Source organism: Meles meles, chromosome 13 (genome assembly GCF_922984935.1).
Source record: "Meles meles chromosome 13, mMelMel3.1 paternal haplotype, whole genome shotgun sequence".
Taxonomy (NCBI): Eukaryota; Metazoa; Chordata; class Mammalia; order Carnivora; family Mustelidae; genus Meles; species Meles meles.
The window spans coordinates 46,176,561-46,203,179 of NC_060078.1; the positions used below are offsets into that span (position 1 = coordinate 46,176,561).

At 35.6% G+C, this 26,619-nt stretch overlaps 1 protein-coding gene across 9 annotated transcripts in view; it reads left to right on the top strand.

The window, feature by feature from the left end:
* Positions 1-26,619, top strand: part of MAPK8 (mitogen-activated protein kinase 8) — a 110,689-nt gene that overhangs the window by 58,119 nt on the left and 25,951 nt on the right. For all 9 annotated transcript variants that reach the window (XM_046027000.1, XM_046027002.1, XM_046026999.1 and 6 more), the window contains 4 exons: positions 11,027-11,197; positions 15,373-15,502; positions 21,701-21,759; positions 21,849-21,987. In XM_046027000.1, the coding sequence (XP_045882956.1) occupies positions 11,076-11,197; positions 15,373-15,502; positions 21,701-21,759; positions 21,849-21,987 (450 nt within the window). In that variant the 5' untranslated portion in view covers positions 11,027-11,075. The remainder of the gene's footprint in view (positions 1-11,026; positions 11,198-15,372; positions 15,503-21,700; positions 21,760-21,848; positions 21,988-26,619) is intronic.

The following is a 26,619-nucleotide window of genomic DNA, read 5'->3' on the forward strand; positions in this document are numbered from 1 at the left end:
TCGGGCTTGCTGCTCAGCAGGGAGCCTGCTTCCCCCCTTCTCTCTGCCTGCCTCTACTAGTGACCTCTCTCTCTCTCTCTCTCTCTCACTCTCGCTCTCGCTCTCTCTGTCAAATAAATAAAAAAAAAAAATCTTTAAAAATTAAAAAAAAAAAGCGATCAACATTTTCTTCTCTTGTGAGCCTGAGAATCTTATTACTAGAATACTTGGCAAAAGTTATAATGAGAAAACATCAGGCATTCGAATCTTTCTCAAGGAGTGAGTTCTTTTGTATGATCAGTTTTTTCAATAGCAGAAGAGTTAACCCAAGGTACCACAGTGTGCAAAATGCCTTAAAGCTTTAGGTATTCTTTCTTGCCTAAGAATTCAAAAAAATGTTATAGGAATCTACAAGTATACATTTTTCTTAGCTTTAAAATGGAAGTATCTTTTAAGTACCCTGGGATATAGTATATTCTTACAAATTAGGTTACTTTTTTTTTTTTTTTAAGATTTTTATTTATGTGCCAGAGAGAGAGAAAGCAAGCTCAGGCAAAGGGAGAAGCAGGCTCCCTGCTGAGCAATGAGCCTGATGCAGGACTCGATCCGGGATCCTGGGATCATGACCTGAGCTAAATGCAGACACTTAACCGACTGAGCCACGCAGGCGTCCCTAGGTCACTTATTTTTATTAAATTGAATGTCACTGAGAAAATTCCCATTGCGTTTTAACCTCTAACATTAACAATCTAGATACAATTGAGGAGCCCAGAGCTAGCTTTCTAATATTTTCTAATATTTTGAGATTTTTGCCATTTTCAGGACAAAGTAATTTTAGAATCTTGGATACCAGCTAAGAAAAACGTGAATACACATATTAGGTTGTTACTGTTGTTTCAAAAGTAGTCAGAAGCATGCCACTTTACTGCTGAGGACACTGCTATAAAGTCCTGAGATCTTTAATAAATAATTTGAATGTCTGAAGTCTTAGAAACTAGTTCTGAAGCTTAGTGATTTCATGTGGCTTGCTGTTATTTTAATTAAAGGGATCCACCTCAAAATGCAGAAATTGTGAAGGGACACTGGTGTGTTAGCATTATTTTGTGGTTGTATATAATAAACCTACTCAGGTAAGCTCAATTAAAAGATGAATCTATTTTATAAATATATCTTATAAAAACCAGTTGCTGAAGTACAAACTGGGCCTTACTTCCTCCACACCCTTTGTGGTGGGGGTTGAATTCTCCTAGAAAAGAGGGCATACTAGATATGACTGCTACATAGTAGAAAGAACTGGTAGTGGCCCAGGCATCAGGTTATCTTTTGGCTGGAATACTTTCTCTCTGCAGTCAGTGGATAACTAAAGAAGCATACTAATTATTCTAATGTTTAAAGGATTTGCCCTCTACCTTTTTTTTTTTTTTTTAACAGAGGGTCTGTGGGAATAGATTCTAACCTCCTCTTTGTAAGTGAGTAGTGCACAAAAGGAAGGAGAATAAGGAAGAGTCTCAAATTTAGAGGGGCATTATTTCAGCCCTCATATAGGTTCATTTAGCTTCTTACTTTCATAAAGTCAGAATCTGGTGAATTAATTCTTATAAGATTCTAACCTCTTTCTAGAAGCTTCATTATTTTAATGCTTCTGGTAGTGACATTTCATCTTACATGAGTTTAACTATAAATATCCAGCCATGCCTCTCTTAATGGATAGATAAAATGAAAGAAGTGACAGGAATCTGCTTGTACCCTTCAGATAGGAATCTGCTGTTCTGTTTTAATTAGTTCCTGTGTTTCCCATTGGGTGAACATCTCATATTTAGTGTGAACTTAAGAAGTTATTGTATATGATGATTTAAATAATTTTTAAGGTTGATTTTGACTGTGCAAGTTTTATGGATTATTTAGATTTGACTCTCATACACTGGAGTTAGAGTCTAAAGTCAGTATATAAAGCCAAAGTCAGAACCACTCTTGAATGTTCTCTAATTCATAAAAGACAATATAAAATTCTTTTGTGTACACACACATTCCTGAAAATTAATTTTTATGAACACTTAAATTGGAAAAACCACTAAGCTAGAGTGTAAAATATACTCTAGGAAAAAGAAAAGTATAGTAGTGTCTGTATGTTCACACCATTCAGCTTTAGAGATGGTGGACAGGTAGAGAATTCTGTTTCTTCTTTGTTGGTTTTACTTCATTCTGTTATAATAATAAGCTTCTTAAGTCTTAATATTTACTAATAGCTTATTTGTTGCAAGGATTATAGGAGCTTGTTGAGTTTCACTTTTCTGTAGGGTAACTTCTGAAGTTAGTTAGCTAAATTCTAAGCTTAGCCATTAAATATATTTGTGATGCAACCCGAGTAATTTTCTGTTGTCTGAAAGGCCTTTTGGTGTGGCTGCATTGAACTCACTCTTTTTTCCCATAAATACTTTTAATATAACTGTTTTATTTAACTTGTTTGTCTCCACATTCAGGCTTACCAGACCAGCCATTTTATAGGTGGGCCAACCTGATAGTGGTGGAGTTTTGTTCCTTGTGTAGACATCACAGAATAAACCTTAAATCATAAAAAACTAATTCAGTCTTTTTTTCCTGCTAATGAAGGAAAACACTGATGAAAATAGAACAATTTATTACGTAATTTGTGACTTTAAAAAGATTCATATTCTTGGCGAACTTCTTTAAGCAGTTCGTATTAAATTATAACTGTTACAAAGAGCTGATATGTTGGAAATCTGAAGATGTAGGGAACAGTCCTTACCCTCAAAAAGATCACAGGCTGGGGATGCCTGGGTGGCTCAGTCAGTTAAGTGTCTGACTCTTGATTGCAGCTCATGTCATGATTTCAGTCTTGTTGTATTGAGCCCCGCCTCGAATCCTTGTGGGCTCTGAGCTCAGCATGGAGTCTGCTTGGGATTTCTCTCTCTCTCCCTCTCCTTGCATGCTCTCTCTCTCTCTCTCAGATAGAGTCTTAGAGAGAGAGAGGGAGAGAGAGATTGCTGTCTGGTAGTAAAATCTGCATATTTAAATATACAGAGTAGTTTGAATGAGAAATTAGGTTCAAGCTGATTTGAGTAGAAGACGCTTCATGAGCATCATAGTTAAGCTAGTCTTGTAGATAGAATTGGGATAGGGAAAAAAACAGTGAAAATATTTCACAAAAAGGAAAGGGAAATGAAATTTTAGGTGCATGAGAGTTTTGGGGGATGATAATTTAGCCATGTTGACATTGAGTTTAGTGTTTTTGCTAGAGAGCTAGTAAGAGGTGAAATTTGAAGACTAGAGCCGAACCTTAACATTTCCACAACATTTGATTGTACGTTAGCCTTTTTGAGACTCAGTTTAGTCATCTGTTGAATGGGATAATAATGCTTATCTTTTCTCTTATTGCTATGAGCTCCCTAACCAGTCATGTCTAAATTCTACAACTATAGTTCCTTTGTTTTTAATCCAAGAAGTGGCCTTCCTGAATAGGGGCCATGAGAGTCATCAGTGACCAATACCATTTATTCCTCACACTCTTTGCCGTTCCAGTATCATCATGGAGAGAACAAATGCATCCTCCGTAATGTCACTAGTATCCTTCATGTCCTCGTCTTGGAAGTTGATCCTTCCATCTCAGTCTTGATGGTATTTTCTGATGGCACAGCTACACCAATATCTCCATCTGTGTGGCCATGCATGTGTTCTGGATCCCATTCCTTTCTGCCTTTGCAGAGAGATGGTGCTATCTGAAACTTCATTTTTCTTTTTCTTCCCCTATTCTCACCCTCTCTATATTGGATCCTTACTATAGTAGGTAATTATGTTTATGTTGTCTTTGTGTTATATATGCTATGCTATACTATGATATGTATTATATATAATTATTCTCCCTTGATCATTTACTTTGCTCTATCAGTTTCCTCTCTTTTTTGCTAAATGTCTCTTAAGAAATACTGATACTACTTAACCTGTTTCTAAAATCATATCCTACCTGTACCTCAGCTCATTCCAATCTAGCTTCTATGAACCCCATTATTATACTCGTGTTTTCTTTGATATTTCTGCAGCATTTATTGCTATTGGCCACTGTTCTTTAAAACACCTCCTTTGGCTTCTCCAGTGTGTTCTCTCAATTTCTGTGTCCGGCTATCTCTTCTTTGACCTCTTTGTTGGCTTATCTTTTTTTTTTTTTTTTTAAGATTTTATTTATTTATTTGATGGACAGAGATCACAAGTAGGCAGAGAGGCAGGCAGAGAGAGAGGAGGAAGCAGGCTCCCCACCGAGCAGAGAGCCTGATGCGGGGCTCGATCCCAGGACCCTGAGATCATGACCTGAACCTAAGGCAGAGGCTTTAATCCACTGAGCCACCCAGGCTCCCTTGTTGGCTTATCTTTTTTTTTTTTTTTTAAGATTTTATTTATTTATTTGACAGAGAGAGATCACAAGTAGGCAGAGAGGCAGAGAGAGAGAGAGAGAGGAGGAAACAGGCTCCCTGCTGAGTAGAGAGCCTGATGTGGGACTCTATCCCAGGACCTTGAGATCATGACCTGAGCTGAAGGCAGAGGCTTTAACCCACTGAGCCACCCAGGCGCCCCCGGCTTATCTTTTTTTAATTGCTCATTAAATGTGGCTGTTCACAAAGCTGAATCTTGTCTCTCTCCCTTCCTCCTTCACTCTTCCTGAGTAACGTCATTCTCATTGGTTCAACAACAACTCTTAAGTTCGTATCTTTTACCCACATTCCCCTGAGGTCCAATTCTGTATCTGGCTACAGATACTTGGTATGTACATCTGGATGTCTTAGAGATATCTCAGACTCAACGTATTTATAACTGTTCCTCTCCCTTCAAACCCCTTTTCACCACCAAGAATTTTTTTTTAAATTTTGGACTCAATATAGTGTGTTGGTGAAGGACTCAAATCTTCATTCTACCCCCTTACTAACTTTGTAACCATAAGCAATTAACCTTTCTAAGACTTTATTTCATCATGTGAAAGAGAAAAAGAGCAATTCCTATCTTAACATAAGGAAACATCACACAAAATGAGTACTTGGGATTTATGCTGCCAGCCAAGTAGTAGTAACAAGAACTGAATTTACCCTTTAGCCATAAACAACTGGAAAACCTTCATAGGCCTTTGTGAGGATTTAAGAAAATTTATAAGGCACTTGAAATAAGACCTGACATAAAATAAAGCCTATGTGTTTGTATTTATTTTATTATATGGATATGATAACAGATTGTGGGAAGAAGCTAAAATGGTGAGTAAATTTTAGTATTAAATGATTATATTAAAAAGTTTTCCAGCCAACACTTAAGCTTCCATTTTAAGAAACTAGAAGAGAATAGCAATCCCAAAACAAGCAAAAAGAAGGAAATAAAGACAAGAGAGTGCAAAACAATAGAGAAAGTCAGAAATAAAATCTAACTTTTTAAAATGCTCAAAAGTAGTGCTAAAGTTCTAGCCAGACTGATCAGGGGGGAAAAAAAAGGAAGAAAAGACAGGTTACAGTATAGGGTTGAAAGAGGATACATGATTACAGATCCTACAGACAACTTATATTGGACAACTTATATGGAATTAGCAAATTCCTTGAAAAACACAAAACTGCTAAACCTTATTTAAGAAGAAATAGATAACCTGAATAGTCCTATGTATCTATAAAATTTTGATTTGCAGTGAAGACCTTACCACAAAAAGACACTTGTCCTAGAATTCTTCATGGAGACATTTTATCAGACATTCAAGATGAAGTAATATCATTTCTACCCAAAGTCTTCCAGAAAATAAAGGAAGGAACACTTCCCAACTCATTTTATGAGGTTAGCATTATGCTACCATGAAAGAAAACTGCAGACCAGCATTCCCCATAAAAATAAGTGGAAAAGCCTTCAACAGAATTTTAGCCAAATGAATCAGTAATATAAAAAGGATACTTTTGGGGCGCCTGGGTGGCTCAGTGGGTTAAAGCCTCTGCCTTCGGCTCAGGTCATGATCTCAGTGTCCTGGGATCGAGCCCCGCATCGGGCTCTCTGCTCCGCAGGGAGCCTGCTTCCTCCTCTCTCTCTGCCTGCCTCTCTGCCTAGTTGTGATTTCTCTCTGTCAAATAAATAAAATATTAAAAAGAAAAAAAAAAAAAAGGATACTTTTGACCAAGTGGGATCCATTACAGGAAGACAAGGGTGGTTCAACATTTGAAAATCAGTGTACTTCATATGAACCAACTAAGAAAACAAAATTATATGATTGTCTCAGTAGATTCAGAAAAATCGTTTGACAAAATTCATTGCTTATTAATACAAAAAACTGTTAGTGAAATAGGACTTAAAGGGAACTTTCTCATCTTGTTAATGGCCATTTAGTAAATGTTTGTTAAACGTTGTTTAACAAGGGCGCCTGGGTGGCTCAGTGGATTAAGCCGCTGCCTTCGGCTCAGGTCATGATCTCAGGGTCCTGGGATCGAGCCCCGCATCGGGCTCTCTGCTCCGCAGGGAGCCTGCTTCCTCCTCTCTCTCTGCCTACTTGTGATCTCCCTCTCTGTCAAATGAATAAATAAAATCTTTAAAAAAAAAAAAAAAAACGTTGTTTAACAATGTTTAACAGAAGATTGTTAAAGACCATTTAGTAAAAGCCTGTCATTTATATACTTAGTGGTGAAAGATTGAATGGCTTTCCTCTCAGATCAGGAACCAAGGGAATGATGTTTGCTCTTACCACTTCTATTCAGGATTGTATGGAAATGGTAGGTAGTATAGTTGGGCAAGAAAAGTAATGCAGAGGCATCCAAATTGAAAATGAAGAAATGAAACTGATTGTGTATGTGGAAAATCTTCAAAGAATCCACAAAAAAAGGCTACTAAGACTAATAAATGAGCTTAGTACAAAGTTATTATACAAAAAACTTTTTTTATATGTACTAGCAATGAACAATTAAAATTTTAAAAATAAGTTAACATTAAAACACTTACAGTAGTACCCAGAATATTAATACTAAAGAGAAATTGAACAAAATTTTGCAAGGCCTATATATCGGAAACTGTGAAGGGTTACATATTATGTGATTTCACTTACATAACATTATTTAAATGAAAAAAAAATTGTAGTGGTGGAAGCATCCTAGTTGCCAGGGGTAGGGTTGGCAACACTGTGTAATTATATAAAGGGCTAGCACAAAGGATTTTCTTTGATGAGATGAAGCACTTCTGTATTCTGATTGTTTTTACACTAATAGATGTATGTGATAAATTTATATACAAAGTACATGTAAAAACTGGTAAAATCTGAATAAAGTCTGTAGTTTGTTTAATAGTATTGTACCAGTGTCAGGTTTTCTTTTTGTAATAGTATGTCCCAACGTCAACTTTCTCATTTTGATAATTGTGCTGTGGTTATGTCAGATGCTCTTATTTGAGTAAAGCTGGGTGAAGGATAGCCAGGATCTTTGTACTATTTTTGTAACTTCTGTGTGGTTCTAAAATTATTTCAAAGTAAAATGTTAAAAGAAAAAAAAAAACACTTAAGAAAATGGAAATGGAAAGGCAGGCCACAGACTGGGAAAAAATACTTGTACAACATCTGATAAAGGATGTATCTCCAGAATATATAAGTATTAAAGCAATGCTATTTTTAAATGGGCAAAAGTGTTAATTAGCTACTTCACCAAAAAAAGATGTTGCATATAAGCCTGTGAAAAAATGCTCAACACCATTAATCATTAGGAAACATAAATGTAAACTACAGTGAAATTCCACTGTATACCACTAGCATACTTAAAGTTAAATGGCAATCATAAGAATGTGGAGCAGGTAAAACTCTTTTACTTTTCTGCTGGGAATGAAGAATGGTATGGCCACTTTGGAAAACTGTTTGGCAGTTTCTTATAAAAGTTGAATATAGGACTCAGAATTCCACCCCTAAATATTTACCCAAGATGAATGGCCAAAAAAAAAAAAAAAGTGTGAATGTTTGTACTAGCATTGTTTGTAAACCTCCAGACTGGCAACAATCCGGATGTCCCATTTGGTAGTAAAAAGGGAAGCAGCACAGGTGAATAGTAAATGCATTAGGGCAGGGGCACCTGGCTGGCTCTTTCGGTGGAGCATGGAACTCCTGATCTTGGGTTTGTGAGTTTGAGCCCCATGTTGGGTGTAGAGATAACTTTAAAACATAAAATCTTTAAAAAAAAAAAAATTATGTCAAGTTAAAGAGCCAGACACACAAATTACATAATGCTGTGTGATTTAATTTATATGAAGATCTAGGAAAGATACAACTAAGCAGGTCATCGGTTGCCAGAGGTTTGTGGGAAATAGAGGGCAGGGATTGACTCACACAGGGGACATTTTCTAGTAATGGAAATAATCTATATCATGGTTTGCGTTGTGGTTATAGGATTGTGTACATTCATCAAACCTTGCGTGTGCTGTTTGTTCTGCCTAGAAAGCTCCCTTCTCTCCATGTCTGGTTAACTCATATTCAGTGTTCAGATCTTGCTCAAACATCACAGCATCAAAAGAATTTTTTCCTGAACGCAGACTAGTATAGTTTTGCTTTTGTTAGCATCCTGTCCTTTCCCTTCATACTCTCTTCCGAGCCATATTGATACACAGGCAGATACTAAGCAACATAAGGTCTATTTGTCTTAACTGCAAGCTCCATTAAGGGACAGACAGCTGCTGATTTCTGTTGTGTTTATTGTACCCAGCATAGAATTTGACTCAGGTATTAAATATTGTGCAACTGAGAGCATAAGTGAGTAGTTTCCTATTTCTTGTTTGTGGGAAATGGCAGCTGTGGCATTTGTGGAGGGTACTGCTGACTGGGCCTACCTACTTAACCTGGGGTACTCTGCTGTGCCTGTTCCTGGAGAGTTGTATTACCTATCATTGCTCAGCTGCTGCCACAGCTTAGTCTAGACTTCTGTTTATGTGCCATGGGTACTCTTGTTCCCAGGCCATTCTGTTCTGGGAATAGAGAGAAGCCTTTCCTTGCTATTATGGAGGTTCTGTGCTCTGCCTCTAACCATATGTGCACATTACCAAAGACCATTATTACTGTCTCTGGTCCCTGGGCAGACCGAGTTTCCAGGATCAATATGTAGAATATTTGATGAGGGGCCTTACACCCAGTATTTCCCTCTCTTCCTCAGTCTTTTCACTTTTCTTTCTCCCTGTTTCGCTATGGTGGTAGACAGGAGGGAATTCAGGTTACATTAGGAAATTGGTCTGGGTACCTAATACCTATATTTGATCATCCTATGAGCATATCTAAATGTTTAAATCATTACCAAACATTTTCTGTAAGCTTCTGGTCTTTCTTCTTAGGCACAATTAATGACATTTGTCATTTCAGGCACTTCTCTCTGGAGTGTTACATAACTAATTTAGTTACTGATTTTGGAAATAATTCTCTGGCCCCTCTTCAGTCTGTCCAAATCATTCATCTGACTTCTCAATTGCTTTTGATTCTCTTACCTTCTCTTTTAAAGCTTACACTGTTTGGACTTTTTTGTTTAGTTTCATCACATCTGAGAATCCTCATTAATTTTAATTTTATCTCTTATTTGGATTAGTACAATATTCAGATTGGTGCAGTAGTTTACTAGTTTTTCCTCCTGGCTTTTGTTCCCCTCCTCTTGCAGTATCATCTCCTAGCAGCAGCTAGGATGCTGGTCAAGGTACTCTCACTCTTCACTTCCCCGTACCTTCCATCCTACTCTAAGAATTCAGTTGTGTTAAAATCCAGTTCATGAGCTTCTATGTAATCTGGCCTTAGGGCCCAATATAGTGTCTGATACAGGTTAGGCATTTAGTATTTGTTAAATTGATTTTTTGCATTGTAAGTGTTAGCATTGTCTTAAAACCATACAAATACACACAACACACACACACAGTAATACTTTAGACCTAATTGGCTTATTATGGGATGTGCAGAGCATTTTGGAATAGAGCACTTTCATCTAATAAGAATGGATAATTGGTTTGTAAATAAATGCAACTCAAATAGGTGGAAAAAGACTTCCTTGGCTTGTAGTTGGACATGTGGTAAAGAGCTGTGGTCAGAACTTAGGTCATGCTTTTGAGGCCCCACACGATTCAAAACAGTATTATTTTATTTCACATCCTAATATACTAAATGCTTTTCTCTCTATATTTTTTCTTATATTTTCTTATTTTTAACTTTATTTTATATCTTCTTATTTTATCTTATATTTTCTACCCTTCTTCTTATCCTTTCAACCATTATAACCTCACATCTGCATGACACTTAATTGTTGGAAATCAGGGGGTCTGTTAATGGTGACAGCACTATGCTGCTCTGTATTTGTTACGTAGGAATCATACATGCTAACCAGCTTACTAGCCTGCAGTTGGTTGTTTCTTCCATGTCACACTAAATGGGATTGTGGATTATTTTTGAATGAAAGTTTATCAGTTTCTCACAGAAATTAAGGTTTCCATATTTTATAATAAATACATAAAAAGGACTGGTTTTAAATTTTAATCTATGGAATTGACTTTAAAAGCACGTTTAATTATTTGTGTTTTTTTTTTCATTTCACAGTTTTCCAGTAAATTAAGACACATATGCATATTAATACTAGTGACCTATAGTAGAGAAGCTGTTAACCTTTGTAAACATTTTGTTTTAACTATCAATCATCTCCTTAAGTATAGCAGAGGCTAACCAAGCTCTGTGGTATTTTTTTCTAATTGTGGTTTGTGTTTTTTAACCATCATTTTTCCGTGTGTGTATGTTTATGTTATGTTAGTCACTATAGAGTACATCGATTTTGATGTAATGTTCCATGATTCATTGTTTACATATAATAACCTAGTGCTCCTTGCTATATTTGCCCTCCTTAATACCAATCACCAGGAGAACCCATCCTCCCACTCCCCTCCTCTCTAAAACCTTCAGTTTGTTTTAATGAAGCAGCTCTTTTAATATGGTATAGCAGTCTGTGTTACTATCAGTGAAGAGGGTGAGGACTTAAATTTTAAGATTAAATAAATTCGTTTTGTTAACATCACATTTTGTTCCATTTTGCAGCTTCTCGGTGAATACTTGGATGAAGCCATTAAATTAATTATTTGCCATCATGAGCAGAAGCAAGCGTGACAGCAATTTTTATAGTGTAGAGATTGGAGATTCTACATTTACAGTCTTGAAACGATATCAGAATTTAAAACCTATAGGCTCAGGAGCTCAAGGAATAGTATGGTAAGTTTTTACTTCCAAAAATTAGGCAAAGAATCACTAACTGCCATCTTTTCTTATATATACCTTGGTAAATATTTAACTTGCCTCAAAAAATTAAAATAAAACTATGAAGTTTAAATTAAAGCTGTAACATGGCAAACTTTTTTATTCTTGGGTTGGTGGTCTTTATGATTCATTAAATGCAACTTTATAAATCAGCAGTGTCATCTTTTAAGTATATAAAGTATGATTAAATACTTGGTCAAAAGCCATGTGAGGACAGATACCCATATCAGGAAACAATAAATGGCATGCTTGTCAATTCCATATATACATCTGTTCCCATAGCTAGTTGTTTAATAAGAAGCTTCACTTAATCCTCACTTTCATACTATAATGAAACTCTGGAATTTCAAAAATCTTATTTTGCACTGGGGAATGAAGTGAGTTAATATCATCTCATTGTATGTGTTTCAAAACTCGTATGTATCTTTAAAATTGATTTATTGGCTAATTTCTATGAAAGGCCTAGGGTTTATAGATCAACATTTTTTTGTTTGTTTGTTTTTTTGTTTTTTTTTTTTTAAGGTTTGTTTGTTTGTTTTAGAGAAAGAGCACGCATGGGGGTGGGGGGTGGGGGGGGCGCAGAGGGATAGAATCTCAAGCCCACTTCCAGATGAGCGCAAGCCGAATGCAGCCTGATTTCATGACCCTGAGATCATGACCTGAGTTTGAACCAAAATCAGACACTCAACTGACTAAGGCACCCAGGTTCCCCAACATAATTCTTTATAAAATGAAGGGTAGAACACTTTTTGGGACAGTTATGCTAATGATTTTAGGTCACTGAGTTAGCATAATAAGCTAATTTTTGGGGGAATTCTAAGCCTCACTCCAACGTAATTGTGTATTACCTCTTTTTGAACCAGATTCATTTTAGAGTATAAAAAAAAATCAGAAGTGTTTATGACCCTGCAGGTCTCCCAGGTTCTAGAAAAACTCTTGCACATGTACATTAAGAGACATACATAGTGTTGTTCTTTGCAACACCATTTATAATAGCAAAAATTAGTAACAGCAAGTATATCCATGAGAACAAAAAATTGTGATATAGTCATATAGTGAAATACTATACAACATTTAAAATGAACTAGAGCTATGTTTCAACAGGGACAATCTCAGAAATAAAGTGTTGAGTTTAAAAGGAAAATGCCGAATATATATGTATTATTGTACCATTTATATACAGTTTTAAAATATGGAAAATAGGACCATAAATTTATGGATGCATACATAGGTAGGAAAGTATAAAAATCATTAATAAACAGCGAACTCAGAATAATGCTTACCTCTGAAAATAGAGACAAAGGAGGGGACTTTACCTATGATAATATATTACTTTTTTAAAAAATTCAGCCCTTGGGGCACCTAGGTGGCTCAGTCAGTTGTGTCCAATTCTTTTTTTTTTTTTTAAAGATTTTATTTATTTATTTGACAGAGAGAGAGATCACAAGTAGGCAGAGAGGCAGGCAGAGAGAGAGGAGGAAGCAGGCTCCCTGCAGAGCAGAGAGCCCGATGTGGGGCTCGATCCCAGGACCCTGAGATCATGACCTGAGCCGAAGGCAGCGGCTTAATCCACTGAGCCACCTAGGCGCCCCAGTTGTGTCCAATTCTTGATCTCATCCCAGGTCTTGATCTCAGGGTCCTGAGTTTGAGTCCCACGTTGGGCTCCACGCTGGGTATAGAGCCTACTTTAAAAAAAAAAATAGCAATTATGGTAAAATACTAAAATCTAACAGATTTCTCTAATGGGAACAGTAGCATTTATTCTCTTTCTTTACTCTTGAAGTAATTTGTAATACCAGAAATTTCAGAATTTGGGTAATTTTATAAACTATTATTGGCTGGTTGGTTGTCATTTTAACCAACCACATTTAGCAAACCACAAGTTAAATTGAAAGAAAATAGTTTGCTACAGTCAATACAGGAAGGATTATGAAAGCCAGCTGGTGGTTCAGATTCTAGCTTTATGATATATTTGTGACTCATTGCAAATTAACACTTCTAAGGCAGTTTTCTCACCAAATTTACATGGTTGTTGTAAGGAATGTAGTAGTGTTTATAAGCTTCTTAATAGTGTTTAAAATGTTTTTTGTTGGGTCCCTGGGTGGCTCAGTTGGTTAAGCCTCTGCCTTCAGCTTAGACTGTGGTCTCAGGATCCTAGCTATTGTACTCCCTGCTCAGTGGGGAGTCTTCTTCACCCTCTCCTTCTGCCCTGCCCCATGCTCGTGCACACACACACGCACGTGCTCTCTCTCAAATAAATTTAAAAAATAAATAGAAATATGTTTTCTGGGGGCACTTGGGTGGCACAGTGGTTAAGTATCTGACTCTGTTTCAGCTCAGGTTGTGATCCCCAGGTCATAAATTCGAGCCCCACATGGGACTCCACACTCTGTGTGGAGTCAGCTTAAATTTCTCTCTCCCTCTGCCCCTCCCCACTATGTACGTTCTCTCTCTCTCTTTCTCACTCTCTCTCTAAAATAAGTAAATAAATCTTTTTTAAAAGTTTTTTTTTTTTTTTAAACTCTGTTACCATCAGAATCAATTGAAGAACTTAATTTTTTTTTAAAGGTATTATTTTGGGCCCGTTGATAGATAGTAAAATTCATAGGGGCCTGGTTGGGATCTCTAGTTTGTGCACATTTAAGTATCAACAATTAGGAATCTAACTCTAAATCTAAATACAAAGTAGTGCGGCCTACTCAGATACTTTAGAGTTTGAAATATTACTTTGATTTAACAGAATAAAATGTTAATAGGAATGAATTTAATGCTTAAAAATAAAACATACTTGATCTGAAACAGTCAAAACTTCTATTTTTTTATGACCCCTAATGTTTGTTTGTTTTTAAATTGGGGAGAACATATCTGTAAATAAGACATTTTCTAACATAAGGTTATAATATGTATGTCTGTTTTTCTGTGTGTATCTGTTTTGTGTATGCCATGTGTGTATGTATGTGTGTATATATATATATATACACAGACACACTATAGTTAAGGCATATATATTATGTGTAGATGTGTCCATTTATGCCAGAGTACCAATGTCCTAATACATATTTCTTCACTACGTTTGAGATAGTGAGATAGCTAGAGAACAAACTCAAGTTTTCAGTTAGATGAGAGAATAATTTTAATTAGCAGTGTGCGTACTTTCCAAATATCACATTAACAGAAGTCCTACAGTATTTTTGGTAGTCCAGTATGAAAAGTAATAACCTCATGTCTTCGTCTTTTGGTCTCAGCTTTGCTTTTAACTTTCTGACTAAACCTTGGGCAATTTAACCTCTAGCTGTGGTGAATTCAAATGATTTTTAAAGTCTCTTTCAATCATAATATTCTATAATTTTAAGATAGTTCTCCTTATTTGTGCTTTACTTTCTCTGCTCTGTCATTTGCAAAACATGCTTTTTAGTCAGCATCACATAGTAGGAGATAGGAAGAGTAATTAGGATGGTGTTATGTCACAGAATTATAGGTGTTTCATTAACAGTTACGAAGTAGCTTCCAATGTCCTGAGATCCGGCATTTATATTTGTAAACTTGATTTTTTAATTCTTCCTTTAAAACAAATCTTAACTACTTTTTATATTATAAAATAACCTTTTATATACCTTTCTATATGTGTATTCTTTTCTCTTTCTGCATTCATTTTGTTGTGTCCATGGAAGATGTAAGTGATCTACTTATGTAGAATTCTTCAGCAAGTATTTGGGTAGAATTTATGACCATATGTATTCTTTAATCCTGTCTTTCCTTGATGTAGGTACAGGGTGAAGGATTCCCTTAGGCTTGACGCTATCTATTGGACCTGAATACTCATTAAAAATTTGTGCATTGAGTGCCCATTGTATGCTAGGTGGATCTTGGAGGACACCCAATGAACAAGCACTGTGTCTGTCTTCACAGTCCATTGAATATATTAGCATTTTAAGAAACAGTTAACAATGCTATACATTGTTGGAATATGCTGTAATAGGTATAGAAGAAACATGTTGAATATCAAAGATTGGAAATTGATACAATTGTATTTTATCTTTGGAGAAAGTCAGGAACCTGCATGAATGTTTCATAAATTCAGTTTTGCACATTTTAAAGGTTTTTTGTTGTTTTTGAATTTCTTGTTACAGTGCAGCTTATGATGCCATTCTTGAAAGAAATGTTGCAATCAAGAAGCTAAGCCGGCCATTTCAGAACCAGACTCATGCTAAACGGGCTTACAGAGAGCTAGTTCTTATGAAATGTGTTAATCACAAAAATGTAAGTGAACACTTTAGAAAATTTCTTAAGTATAGATGAAATCAAGATTTGTTCATGAATACATAACAAAAACTTTAAAAAATATATTAGGTGCTTTAAATTCTTTTGGATTGAAACATTATTTAAAAGGGGTGTATATTTACACTAAATTTTTTCTCAAATTATATCAAAAGAAGACAGCTTCTGAAATTTAGATTGTATAGTTTTTTGACATTTAATTTGCAAAGGGGGTTTTAAAAGAAGTGAGTGTTTTAGAAGAACTTCATTTAGGCTTGATCTCATTTTCTACTTTTTGTTTTCTGTCAGGCTGACATTTCAGAAAACTCCAGCCTTAGCACAGAGATAAAATTGTTCCCATTTTACTTTGACAGTGGAATTTTATTCAATAATATTAAGATACAAAATTCAAATCATTTCTCCCTACCCTACTCACACTTTTTAAAGTGATACTGATACTCATTGGTCACTTTAGGTTGAAGATAGTCTGTGATTTTATAAAGCAATTCAGCAGAAACTTCAAAAAATATTCAAATGAAATTAGGGAAATATCCTTAATTCTTTTTCCCTAATGATTATAATGACTTAAACATTTAACTTTCATTTTGAGAATACATAGTTACACTTTTTTTAACTTAATTAAGCATGCTTTTATGATTATTTTAATGGAATGATGTCTCTCAGCCGAGAGGAAATAAACTAGGAGTGAATGATACAAGAGAGAGTTTTATGAAGTACTAAACCAAAAGCATCTGACTGGAGAGGTCTTGTGGTATTTGTCCAAAGGAGTTTGTAAAATAAAATAAGCTCTGTGCTTTCCGATTGCAGATAACACAGTTTACAACATTTTGAGAGCTAACTGTCCAAGCCTCTATGTGCTGGAGTTACTAGATTAGTCACTGAGGGGGAAAATTCATGGAAGTTAAGAATGAGGCTTCTTTTTTTTTTTTTTAATTAATTTATTTATTTGACACAGAGAGAGAGAGAGATATCACAAGTAGGCAGAGAAGCAGGCAGAGAGAGAGGGGGAAGCAGGCTCCCTGCTGAGCAGAAAGCCTGATGCGGGGCTCGATCCCTGGGATGATCCCTGGGATCATGACCTGAGCCGAAGGCAGAGGCTTTAACCCATTGAGCCACCCAGGCGCCCCAAGAATGAGGCTTCTTATTTAGGATAACGTATAGTGTTATTTTGAAGACAAATACATAGTGAAATATCAAATATAAAGCAGTGAAAGTTTGTCAAATTGGAGTAGATGGAAAATAGGTGCTGAGATTTCAGAAAAGAGAAGATTGCATGAGCTTTCATGAAATGGGAAAGCTTTGAGGAAACATGGCTTTAGACTAATTCTTTAAAATGGGGCAAAAATTGGATTGTTGAAGGAAAAGGGCCTCCCAGAGAGAAAGAACAGCATTTAAAAAGAGGTATAGATTCAAGTCAGTGGTAGGGAACAAGTCGTGTTAGCCATTCTTATTGTAGATGGGAACCAGCCATGTTGCTTGTCAGGGTTTTGCTGGTGGCCTCCTGCCCTCAGAGCCGGCTGCTCATGCCCCCTTGTAGTCTGTTTCATGGCGATGATGGTGGTGATATTGCTTAGTTTGCATTGGGTACACGGCCAATGACTTCTATTTCCTGAGCCTGGGTGACTGCAAAAAAACTTGGTTCCATCGACTAGATGGAGGGCATGGAAAGCCTGTTTCACATAGTTAACTCTCTGATGGGGATGGCAGGGTCCATGCAAGCAGTACCCTTGGCACCTACAAGAGTACTGATATAGAGTAGATGTTCAAAACATATTTGTTCAGAGAATGAATATAAAACTAAATATAGTTGACCCGTGAACAATGTGGGAGTTAGGAATGTCAACCCCCTGTGCAGTTGAAATCTGCATATAACTTTTGACAACCCCAAACTTAACAACTGATAGCTTCCTATTGACTGGAAGCCTTACTGATGACATAAATAGTTGATTAACACATATTTTGTATATTATATGTGCTCTTAAAGTAAGCTAGACGAAAAATGTTACTAAAAATCATAAGGAAAATTGTCGCACAGTGCTGTACTATATCTACCCAAAAAAGTCCATGTATAAGTGAACCTACACAGTTTGAACCCATGTTGTTCAAGGGTCAGCTATATAGAGAAACCAGAAATAATAATGGAATTTTTATACTCCTAATGGATAGACGTTTTTGTAATGTTTTGCCTTTTCAGCAGTTTCATGTTCCACACAGATAATCTCTTCGCTCGTCTAAACATCTGTTTTTTCCCCACCTCTTTTTTTTTTAATTGTGGTAAAATAACATATAATATAAAATTCACTATTCTTAGCCATTTTAAGCATATACTAGATACATTCAAATTGTTGTGCATTTCCTACTGTTTTCATAGATGCTTTTGAGTTTGTCTTTCAACTTGGTGACTTATCTCCGAACATACTTTGGTATGTCACCTAGCACACAGTACTTCATGTCTGATTGAATTCTCCAAGATTACTGAGGCATGTCATCTCCTCTTAACCATGGACATTATAATCCTGTTTAGAAATCAGGTCACCGTTTGATTCACATTATCTTAGCAATTTATTCTTCATCACGGGCCTGCTAAGTTAAGTATAGTACTTCCTATTCCTCCCTAGAATTTCACATGTGAAATTTCTCTTCCCACACTGTTGGGGATTGCTTTTTCCTTTGTTCTGACTTTTCATTTGCTAGTTTCACATCCCGGTTTTGCTCAGGATGCCTTCATAATTGCTGGATTAGTTCATTAGTGGCCCTTGGGTATACCACAAAAATGACATGTGTAACTATAAAAATTACCCATCTCTCCTGAATTCTTCATCTTATTCACATGGATATTATGATGCCTTTTTTGAGATCTTCATATACTTATCTTGTCATGTTTCTGATCTACTGCTGCTGTTCTTTGTTGTCATCATCGTTTTATTCACAGAAGGAAGTACAGTTTGTCAGTGAATTTTTACCTGCTCCTAGTAAGTGTTACTTCTCTCAAAGTACTTATATATCAACCACTTAATCAGTCCTTGACTTTTGTTTGACTGTCCAGTCTTTTTTTTTTTTAATTTATTTATTTTTTTCAGCGTAACAGTATTCATTGTTTTTGCACAACACCCAGTGCTCCATGCAATACGTGCCCTCCCTATTACCCACCACCTGGTTCCCCCAACCTCCCACCCCCACCCCTTCAAAACCCTCAGGTTGTTTTTCAGAGTCCATAGTCTCTTATGGTTCACCTCCCCTTCCAATTTTTTTTGATTTTTATAAACATATAATGTATTTTTATCCCCAGGGGTACAGGTCTGTGAATCGCCAGGTTTACACACTTCACAGCACTCACAATAGCACATACCCTCCCCAATGTCCATAACCCCCTCCCCCTCTCCCAACCCCACCTCCATCCAGCAACCCCCAGTTTGTTTTGTGCGATTAAGAGTCATTTATGGTTTGTCTCCCTCCCAATTCCATCTTGTTTCATTTATTCTTCTCCTATCCCCCTAACCCCCCATGTTGAATCTCCATGTCCTCATATCAGGGAGATCATATGATAGTTGTCTTTCTCCGACTGACTTATTTCACTAAGCATGATACCCTCTAGTTCCATCCACATCGTCGCAAATGGCAAGATTTCATTTCTCTTGATGGCTGCATAGTATTCCATTGTCCAGTCTTTGACTGATATAATTTCCTTTACTTTCCATTTTGAAAAGTAAGACAGGTGCCTTAATTTCTTATTTTATAACTGCTTTATTGAGATGCAATTCACATACTATACAGTTTATTCATTTAATGTGTACAATTCAATGGTTTTAGTATATTCACTGGTATATGTGACTTTCCATAGTTCTGGAACATTTTCATTACCTCAGATAGACTCCATATTGTTTAGCTCTCATTTTCCTATCTCCCACCCTTCTTGGCTCTAAGCAACCACTAATCTCTTGTCTTTATACGCTTTTCATCTTTAATAGTTCTCTTCTACTGTAGGATTTCTCAGATATGAAGAGTTTGTGCATTCATGTATCTAGGAGGCAGGAATTAATTCATTTAGAGCAGCTAGATGCATTTTTATTATCATTTTCCCTATCTTAAACAAACTTGTTTGACCTTTTCTGTTCTGGAAATTATTTTTCTGAGTTTATTCATTGAACAAATATTTGAATGCCTTCTATAAGCAAAGCTTTATGCTTAGATGAATGACATAGATTCTGTCCCATGAAGTTGGTCTAGAAAAACTTTCCTATCCCTAATTGTCAACAAATGTTTTAAAAATGTGTGTCAGGTATCTCCCTATGGTGCCAGGGCTGAAAAAGTGAATAATTCTTTCTAACAAAGATCGTGGTGTGATAGGGGTGAGGCTTGAAAACAAGACTACACGACACTGTGTTAAATGCCATGATAACATGTAAGATATTGTGGGGACTAAGTAGAGAAAATATTCAGCAACCTGTCAAGGACTAGAGGTTGTCAGACTACATGATCAATTTTGAAGGTAACTGGATTCCGTAGGTAAATTTGACAAGGACAGAGAGGAGTATGTTTAAAGGCATTGAAAATTTTTAAAGGTAACATTGTTTAAACTTATTTAGGATGGCTAAAGTATCAAGTTTAATAGAGAGTTTAACAGGAGATGAACTGGGTTAATGTTCTGTCCTGGAAGGAAGGCTTTGAATGTATTGCAAGGGAGTTTTGGAATTTTTTTTTTTTCTGACATTAAGTTTTTGAAGAGGTCAGTAATATGATCTGGTTTTTTTTGTTTGTTTGTTTGCTTTTTGGTTTTTTGTTTTTTTTTTTACCCATATTGTAGGCAATACAATGGAAACCATTGTTTAGGGAACCTTAATATTAGAAGTAATTATAGCATGAACAATCTAGATGAGATGTTAAAATCCTCTATCTATATAGTAGCACAGGGAATGGGAAGAAGAGGTTGAAGTTCAGCTGACAGGAGAATGGGATAGTATTCTTTTCAACATTTATTATGGTGCAAATACTGAAAAAGTAAAATATCACTTCTCTTACTGAACCTTCTCTTATAGAAGAGGAGGAACTCTGGAAAAGTAAAGGGTTTGGATAGGAATGATAATGAGTTCAATTTCATATTTTTGAGATTTTCATGTGAAGTGGCAATATATAGGCAATATATATTTGAGACTTTCAAACTAAGCAAGGACTTTTAATGTATATTTGGAAATTATCCATATAGAGATGTTTAGACAAAAAAAAAACCCCAACAATAACATCTATTGCCTATGTAATACAGGTAATAAGGTACAGGTAGAGAAAAGAATAGGATTAGAAAGACAGAATGGTGGGAAAGAGGGCATGTCTCTGGATGAACCAGTGAATATTTTGGGAATGAAGAAAACTGGAAAAGTTCAGTATTATGAAAAACTGAGGGTGTTGCAGGGAGGATTGAGAGGGCATGTCTCTGGATGAACCAGTGAATAGTTTGGGAATGAAAAAAACTGGAAAAGTTCAGTATTATGAAAAACTGAGGGTGTTGCAGGGAGGGTTGAGATTATATACAGGTATTAAATTAGATAAGAGCTGGTAGAAGGTATTTAAAATTTGCTTACAAATTTTATAGAGAATTGTATAATACAGATCCTTGATAATTGAGTATTCGTAAATGGAATGGGTATGTGGAGCTTTTCTGTTGATAGTTTTTTTTTTTTTTTTTTAAGAGCATTTTTAGGTTCACAGCAAAAAGGAGAGGAAGGTACAGAGATCTCCCATATTCCCCCTGCCCCCACACATGCATAGCCTCCCTCATTATCTGTACCCCCCCCAACCAGACTGTTACATTCATTATAATCACTCGATGCATCCTTATTATTCAGAGTCAGTAGTTTACATTAGGGTTCACTCTTGATGTTATACATTCTTTGGATATGGACAAATGTGTAATGACATAATATCTACTATTATAGTAGTATTTTACAGAGTATTTTCACCTCCTTAAAGATCCTGTGTGCTTTGGTTCCCTCCCTACCCCCAATCCCTGGACATAAAGTTTTAATATGTAAAATAAGAGAGAGTACTTGGGCTTAGAACATAAGATTTCAAAATTTTTATACTGACAATGGTTTTTTTTTTAACCCATGTATTTGCTGTTCCTAAATGAAAGTATTATTAGTAGTAGTGCTGTCTAATTTTTCTGTCTCTTTGCTTTTGCCACAGATAATTGGCCTTTTGAATGTTTTCACACCACAGAAATCCCTAGAAGAATTTCAAGATGTGTAAGTGTGATAATTAAAATTTTATGTTTATACGTTATTCTTAGACTGTTGCTGTACACTTTAGCTGTCATCTTTTTTCACCCATGAAGTTACATAGTCATGGAGCTCATGGATGCAAATCTTTGCCAAGTGATTCAGATGGAACTAGATCATGAGAGAATGTCCTACCTTCTCTATCAAATGCTGTGTGGAATCAAGCACCTTCACTCTGCTGGAATTATTCACCGGGTTAGTAGAAAAAACTATCATCATGTTCTTTTTTTTAAATTATTGAGGTGAAATTCACCTAACATAAAATTAACCATCTTAAAGGGTTCAGTTCATTGACATTTACTATATCCACAACATTGTTCATCTACCACCGATACAAAATTTCAAAATATTTTCATTGCCGCCAAAATCCTCATATCCATTAAGCAGTCAGTCCCCATCTCTCTCTCCCTAGCCCTTGGCCTCATCCCAGTTGGTTTTCTGTGTCTGAATTTATCTCTTCTGGATATTTCATATAAATGGCATCATATGTAAACCTTTTGTGTTTAGTTTCTTTAACTTAGCATAATGCTGCCAGTCTCATTCATGTTGTAGCATGTATCAATAGTTCATTCCTTTTTATGACTGAATGATATAATAGTGTATATATGTACTGCATTTTGTTTATCCAGTTATCCACTGATAGACATTTGCATTATTTCTACCTTTTAGCTTTTGTGGATAGTGCTGCTGTAACATTCATATACAAGTATTTATCTGAGTTCCTGTTTTCAGTTCTTTTGAGTATCTTCCCAGGATTGGGGCCTATCGTAATTCTATATTTAACTTTTAGAACAACTACCAAACTGTACTCAACAGTGGCTATACCATTTTGCATTCCCCATAGCAATGTGTGATGGTTCTGATTTCTCCAAATCTTTGCCAATACTTGATGGCTTTTATTCTAACCATCCTAGTGAGTACAAAGTGGTATCTCCTTGTGATTTGCATTTCCCTAATGACTAAAGATGTTGAATGTTTTCATATGCTGGTTGGTCACTTGTATATCTTTTTGGGAGAATTGTCTGTTCAAGCCCTTTGGCCATTTTTTTAAATTGGGTTGTTTTGTCTTTTCATTGTTGAGTTATAGAAGTTCTTTATATATTATATATGTAAGTTCTTTCTATATTATATAAGTATTATATATATATAAGATACTAGACACTGATCAGATATGTGATTTGTAAATATTTTCTCTCATTTTGTATATTGTCTTTTCACTTTCTTGATATCCTTTGTTGCACAAAAGTTTTTAGTTTTCTTGAAATTCAAGTATCAGAATTATGTGGAACTGCTGTTAAGGACACAGACATAGACCGGTGGAATAGAGAACTTAGAAGAATCCAGAAATAAAATCACCTACCTATGTAATTTTCAACAAGGGTGTCAAAGACCATTCAGTTGGGAAAAAATAAGTCTCTTTAATAAGTGGGGCTAGGACAATTGGATTTCCCAAGCAAAAGAATGAATTTGGATCCTTACTTCACACCATACACAAAAATTAACTCAGAATGGGTCAATGACCTAAACATAAAAGCTAAAGCTATAAAACTCTTAAAAGAAAGTATAAGGGTAAACCTTAATGACTTGACAATAAATTCTTACAAATGGTACCAAAAGCACAATCAATGAAAGAAAAAAATAAAGTCGTACTGTAGCCATCTAGTAAGTTTTGAAAAATAGGAAAGTGTGAACCCTCCAACTTTACTCTTCTTTTTAAACATCATTTTGACTATTCAGGGCTCTTTGTGACTCATGTGGATTTGAATATCAGCCTTTCCATTTCTGCAGAAAGGCAGAAATTTTCTGGAATTTTAATAAAGATTTCATTTATTGACTCTCTAGATTGCTTGGGTTGTTTTGTCTTCTTAACCTATATTTAGTATTCCAATTCACGGACACCCATGAATGTCTTTCTATTTACTTACATTGTTATTAGTTTGCTTGAGCCACCATAACAAAATAACACAGACTTAGCAGCTTAAACACAGCTATGAAATTGCCCTCTGAGCTTGCTTTTTCTGTATTCCCTTAATTTTTGTGTGTTGTGTTTTCATTTTCATTCATCTCAAAGTATTTTCTCGTTTTCTTTATGTTCTTTGTCCCTTTGGTTGTTTGAGAGTATGTTGTTTAATTTCCACAATTTGTGAATTTTCCAGTATTCCTATTTCTTGATTTCTAGCTTCATTCCATTGTGGTCAGAGAAGATACATTCTATAATTTCCATCTTTTAAAATTTGTTGAGACTTGTTCAGTCACCTAACATGTGGTCTGTTCTGGAGAATATTCCATGTGTGCTTAGAAAATACGTATTCTCCTGTCTTTGGAGGGAGTATTTCTTAAAGGCTACCATTGGGATTGTGATTAGTCTCTTTAACTTATAATAATTTATTTTGAATTATTACCACCTTATCATCACAAAAACTCTACTCCTGTATACAATCTGTTCTTCCCCCATTGTGTTGTAGCTTACATATTTATACACTGTGTGCCCAATAAGATAGAAATGTAATTATTATTTAATGCATTTGTCTTTTAAATCATATTGGAAAAAAAATAGAGGAGTTAGAAACCCTAAACACAGTAATACTGACCTTTGTGTATACCTATGTAATTACCTTTACTCGTATTTTTTATTTCTTCTTACAGCTTCAGTTTACTGTTGAGTCTCCTTCAGAGATACAGAATTTTTGTTTGGCATTTTTTTTTTCTTTTAGCAGTTTAAATGTGTCTTTTCACTGCTTTTTGGCCTGTATGATTTCTTTTGAGAAATCACTTGTTAATTTCTTTTTTTTTTTTTTTTTTAAGATTTTATCTATTTATTTGACAGACGGGGATCACAAGTAGGCAGAGAGGCAGGCAGAGAGAGAGAGGAGAGAGAGAGGAAGGGAAGCAGGCTCCCTGCTGAGCAGAGAGCCCGATGCGGGCCTCAATCCCAGGACCCTGGGATCATGACCTGAGCTGAAGGCAGAGGCTTTAACCCACTGAGCCACCCAGGCGCCCCCACTTGTTAATTTCATTGAGGATCTCTTATAAGTAACAATTGCTTCTCTTGATTCTTAAGATTTTCTTTTTGTGTTTAGTTTTCAGCAGCTTAAAATGTGTCTCAGTGCAGATCTCTTTGGCTTTTATCCTTGGAGTTCACTGAATAGCTTGAATGTGCAGATTTATGTCTTTCATAAATTTGTAAGTTTTCAGTCATTTTTTCTGCTCCTTTTTTTTTTTTCCCCTCTTATTTGGGACTTCCATCATGCATATTTTGCACACTTGATGGTATGCCATGTCATGTTTTCTTCAACTTTAATGTTTTGTCACAGGCATAATGGGTTATTCATTTGCCTGGCAGTGTTTTTGAGAAACTCCCTCTGTCTAGCCTGATCTAGAGTCCCACAGTGAGAATGCAGGCTGCTTCAAGACCCTCCCACCCAACCAGGAAGATGGGTGGGACAAGGGCTAGTGAAAACACCACACATCTTTCCTCTTGTTTTTAAGTTGCCTTTTTCTTGATTCTGCATTTACTTGGTTGGTGTGAACATTTGACTGTTTTCCAGATTTCTGAAAAAGTTTTTTCTGGTCCATTTTGCTTTGCTTTTTGGTGTTTCTGTGGAGCAGTCTACTCTTCCATTTTTGCTGACATTACTGCCTTTAAATTATATTTTGGGAAAGTTGTATTTCACTGATTTATGTGGAGTGGTATAAGGTTAGTTTTGCTCTGAAATGAAATGGTATATAAAATATCCTGCTGTCATTACCAATTACATAAAATTGAGTATCAGAGTTGTATTTCTCATATGTACAGAAATAGTTTATATTTTTGTAATCTTTTTTTAACTGCTTTATTGACATGTAATTCACATACCATATAGTTCGTAAAGTGTGTAATTATATTCAAAGGTTGTACAACCATCACTACAATATAATTTTAGAACACATTTTCACCAACCTTAAAGAAATCATGTACTTGTCAGCCTTCAGTTCCTGTTACTCCCTTCACCCCTGGCCCTACACAACTACTAACCTACTTTCTGTCTCCATATATTTGCCTATTCTGGATATTTCATATAAATGGAATTATTTATATATAATGTGGTCTTTTGTGTCTGGCTTCTTTTCCCTAGCATAATGTTCTCAAGGTTCGTCCATCTATTTATCATGTATCAGTACTTCATTTCTTTTTATTGTCAAATAATAGTTTGCTTTATGTATGTATACCACATTTTGTATATCCATTCATCACTTGAGAGACATTTGGCTTGCTAACCATTTTTTGGCTATCGTGAGCAATGCTGACATGAACGTGTGTGTGCAGGTTTTTGTGTGGACATGTATTTTTGTATTTTAGTTTTAGTTCTAGCTTATTCTTTGAAAAGAATAGCATCTAATTTGAGAGGAACTTCTTGAAAAATACTTAATTCAGTGGAATTATATCTTTGAGCTATCTTGTGTCAAATAACCTAACTCAAAATGAATACAGAGATTTGTGCTCAAGTTATCTATTTTACAACAGTTATGTATGTGAGATATTCAGGCTTATTCTGAGTTATCATTCTAACTGAATTGCTATATTGCCTATGCAACTGCTATAATGTTATGTTTAATGCCATCTTTAGGCAACATAAGAGAAATATATATACATGGGGAAGTATATTATCTTCCTCATCCCATTATATATTGTATGAGTTTCTTTTGCCCTGTGGGCCAGGACAGTAATCTGCCTCCATGGAAGTTAATTTGATTTTAGTAAAGTTAAACCTTCCAATAGAAAATTTTCAGATTAATGGAGCTAGCAGGTGGGTAAAACAGAAATCACAGACTACATGATAAAAGAGG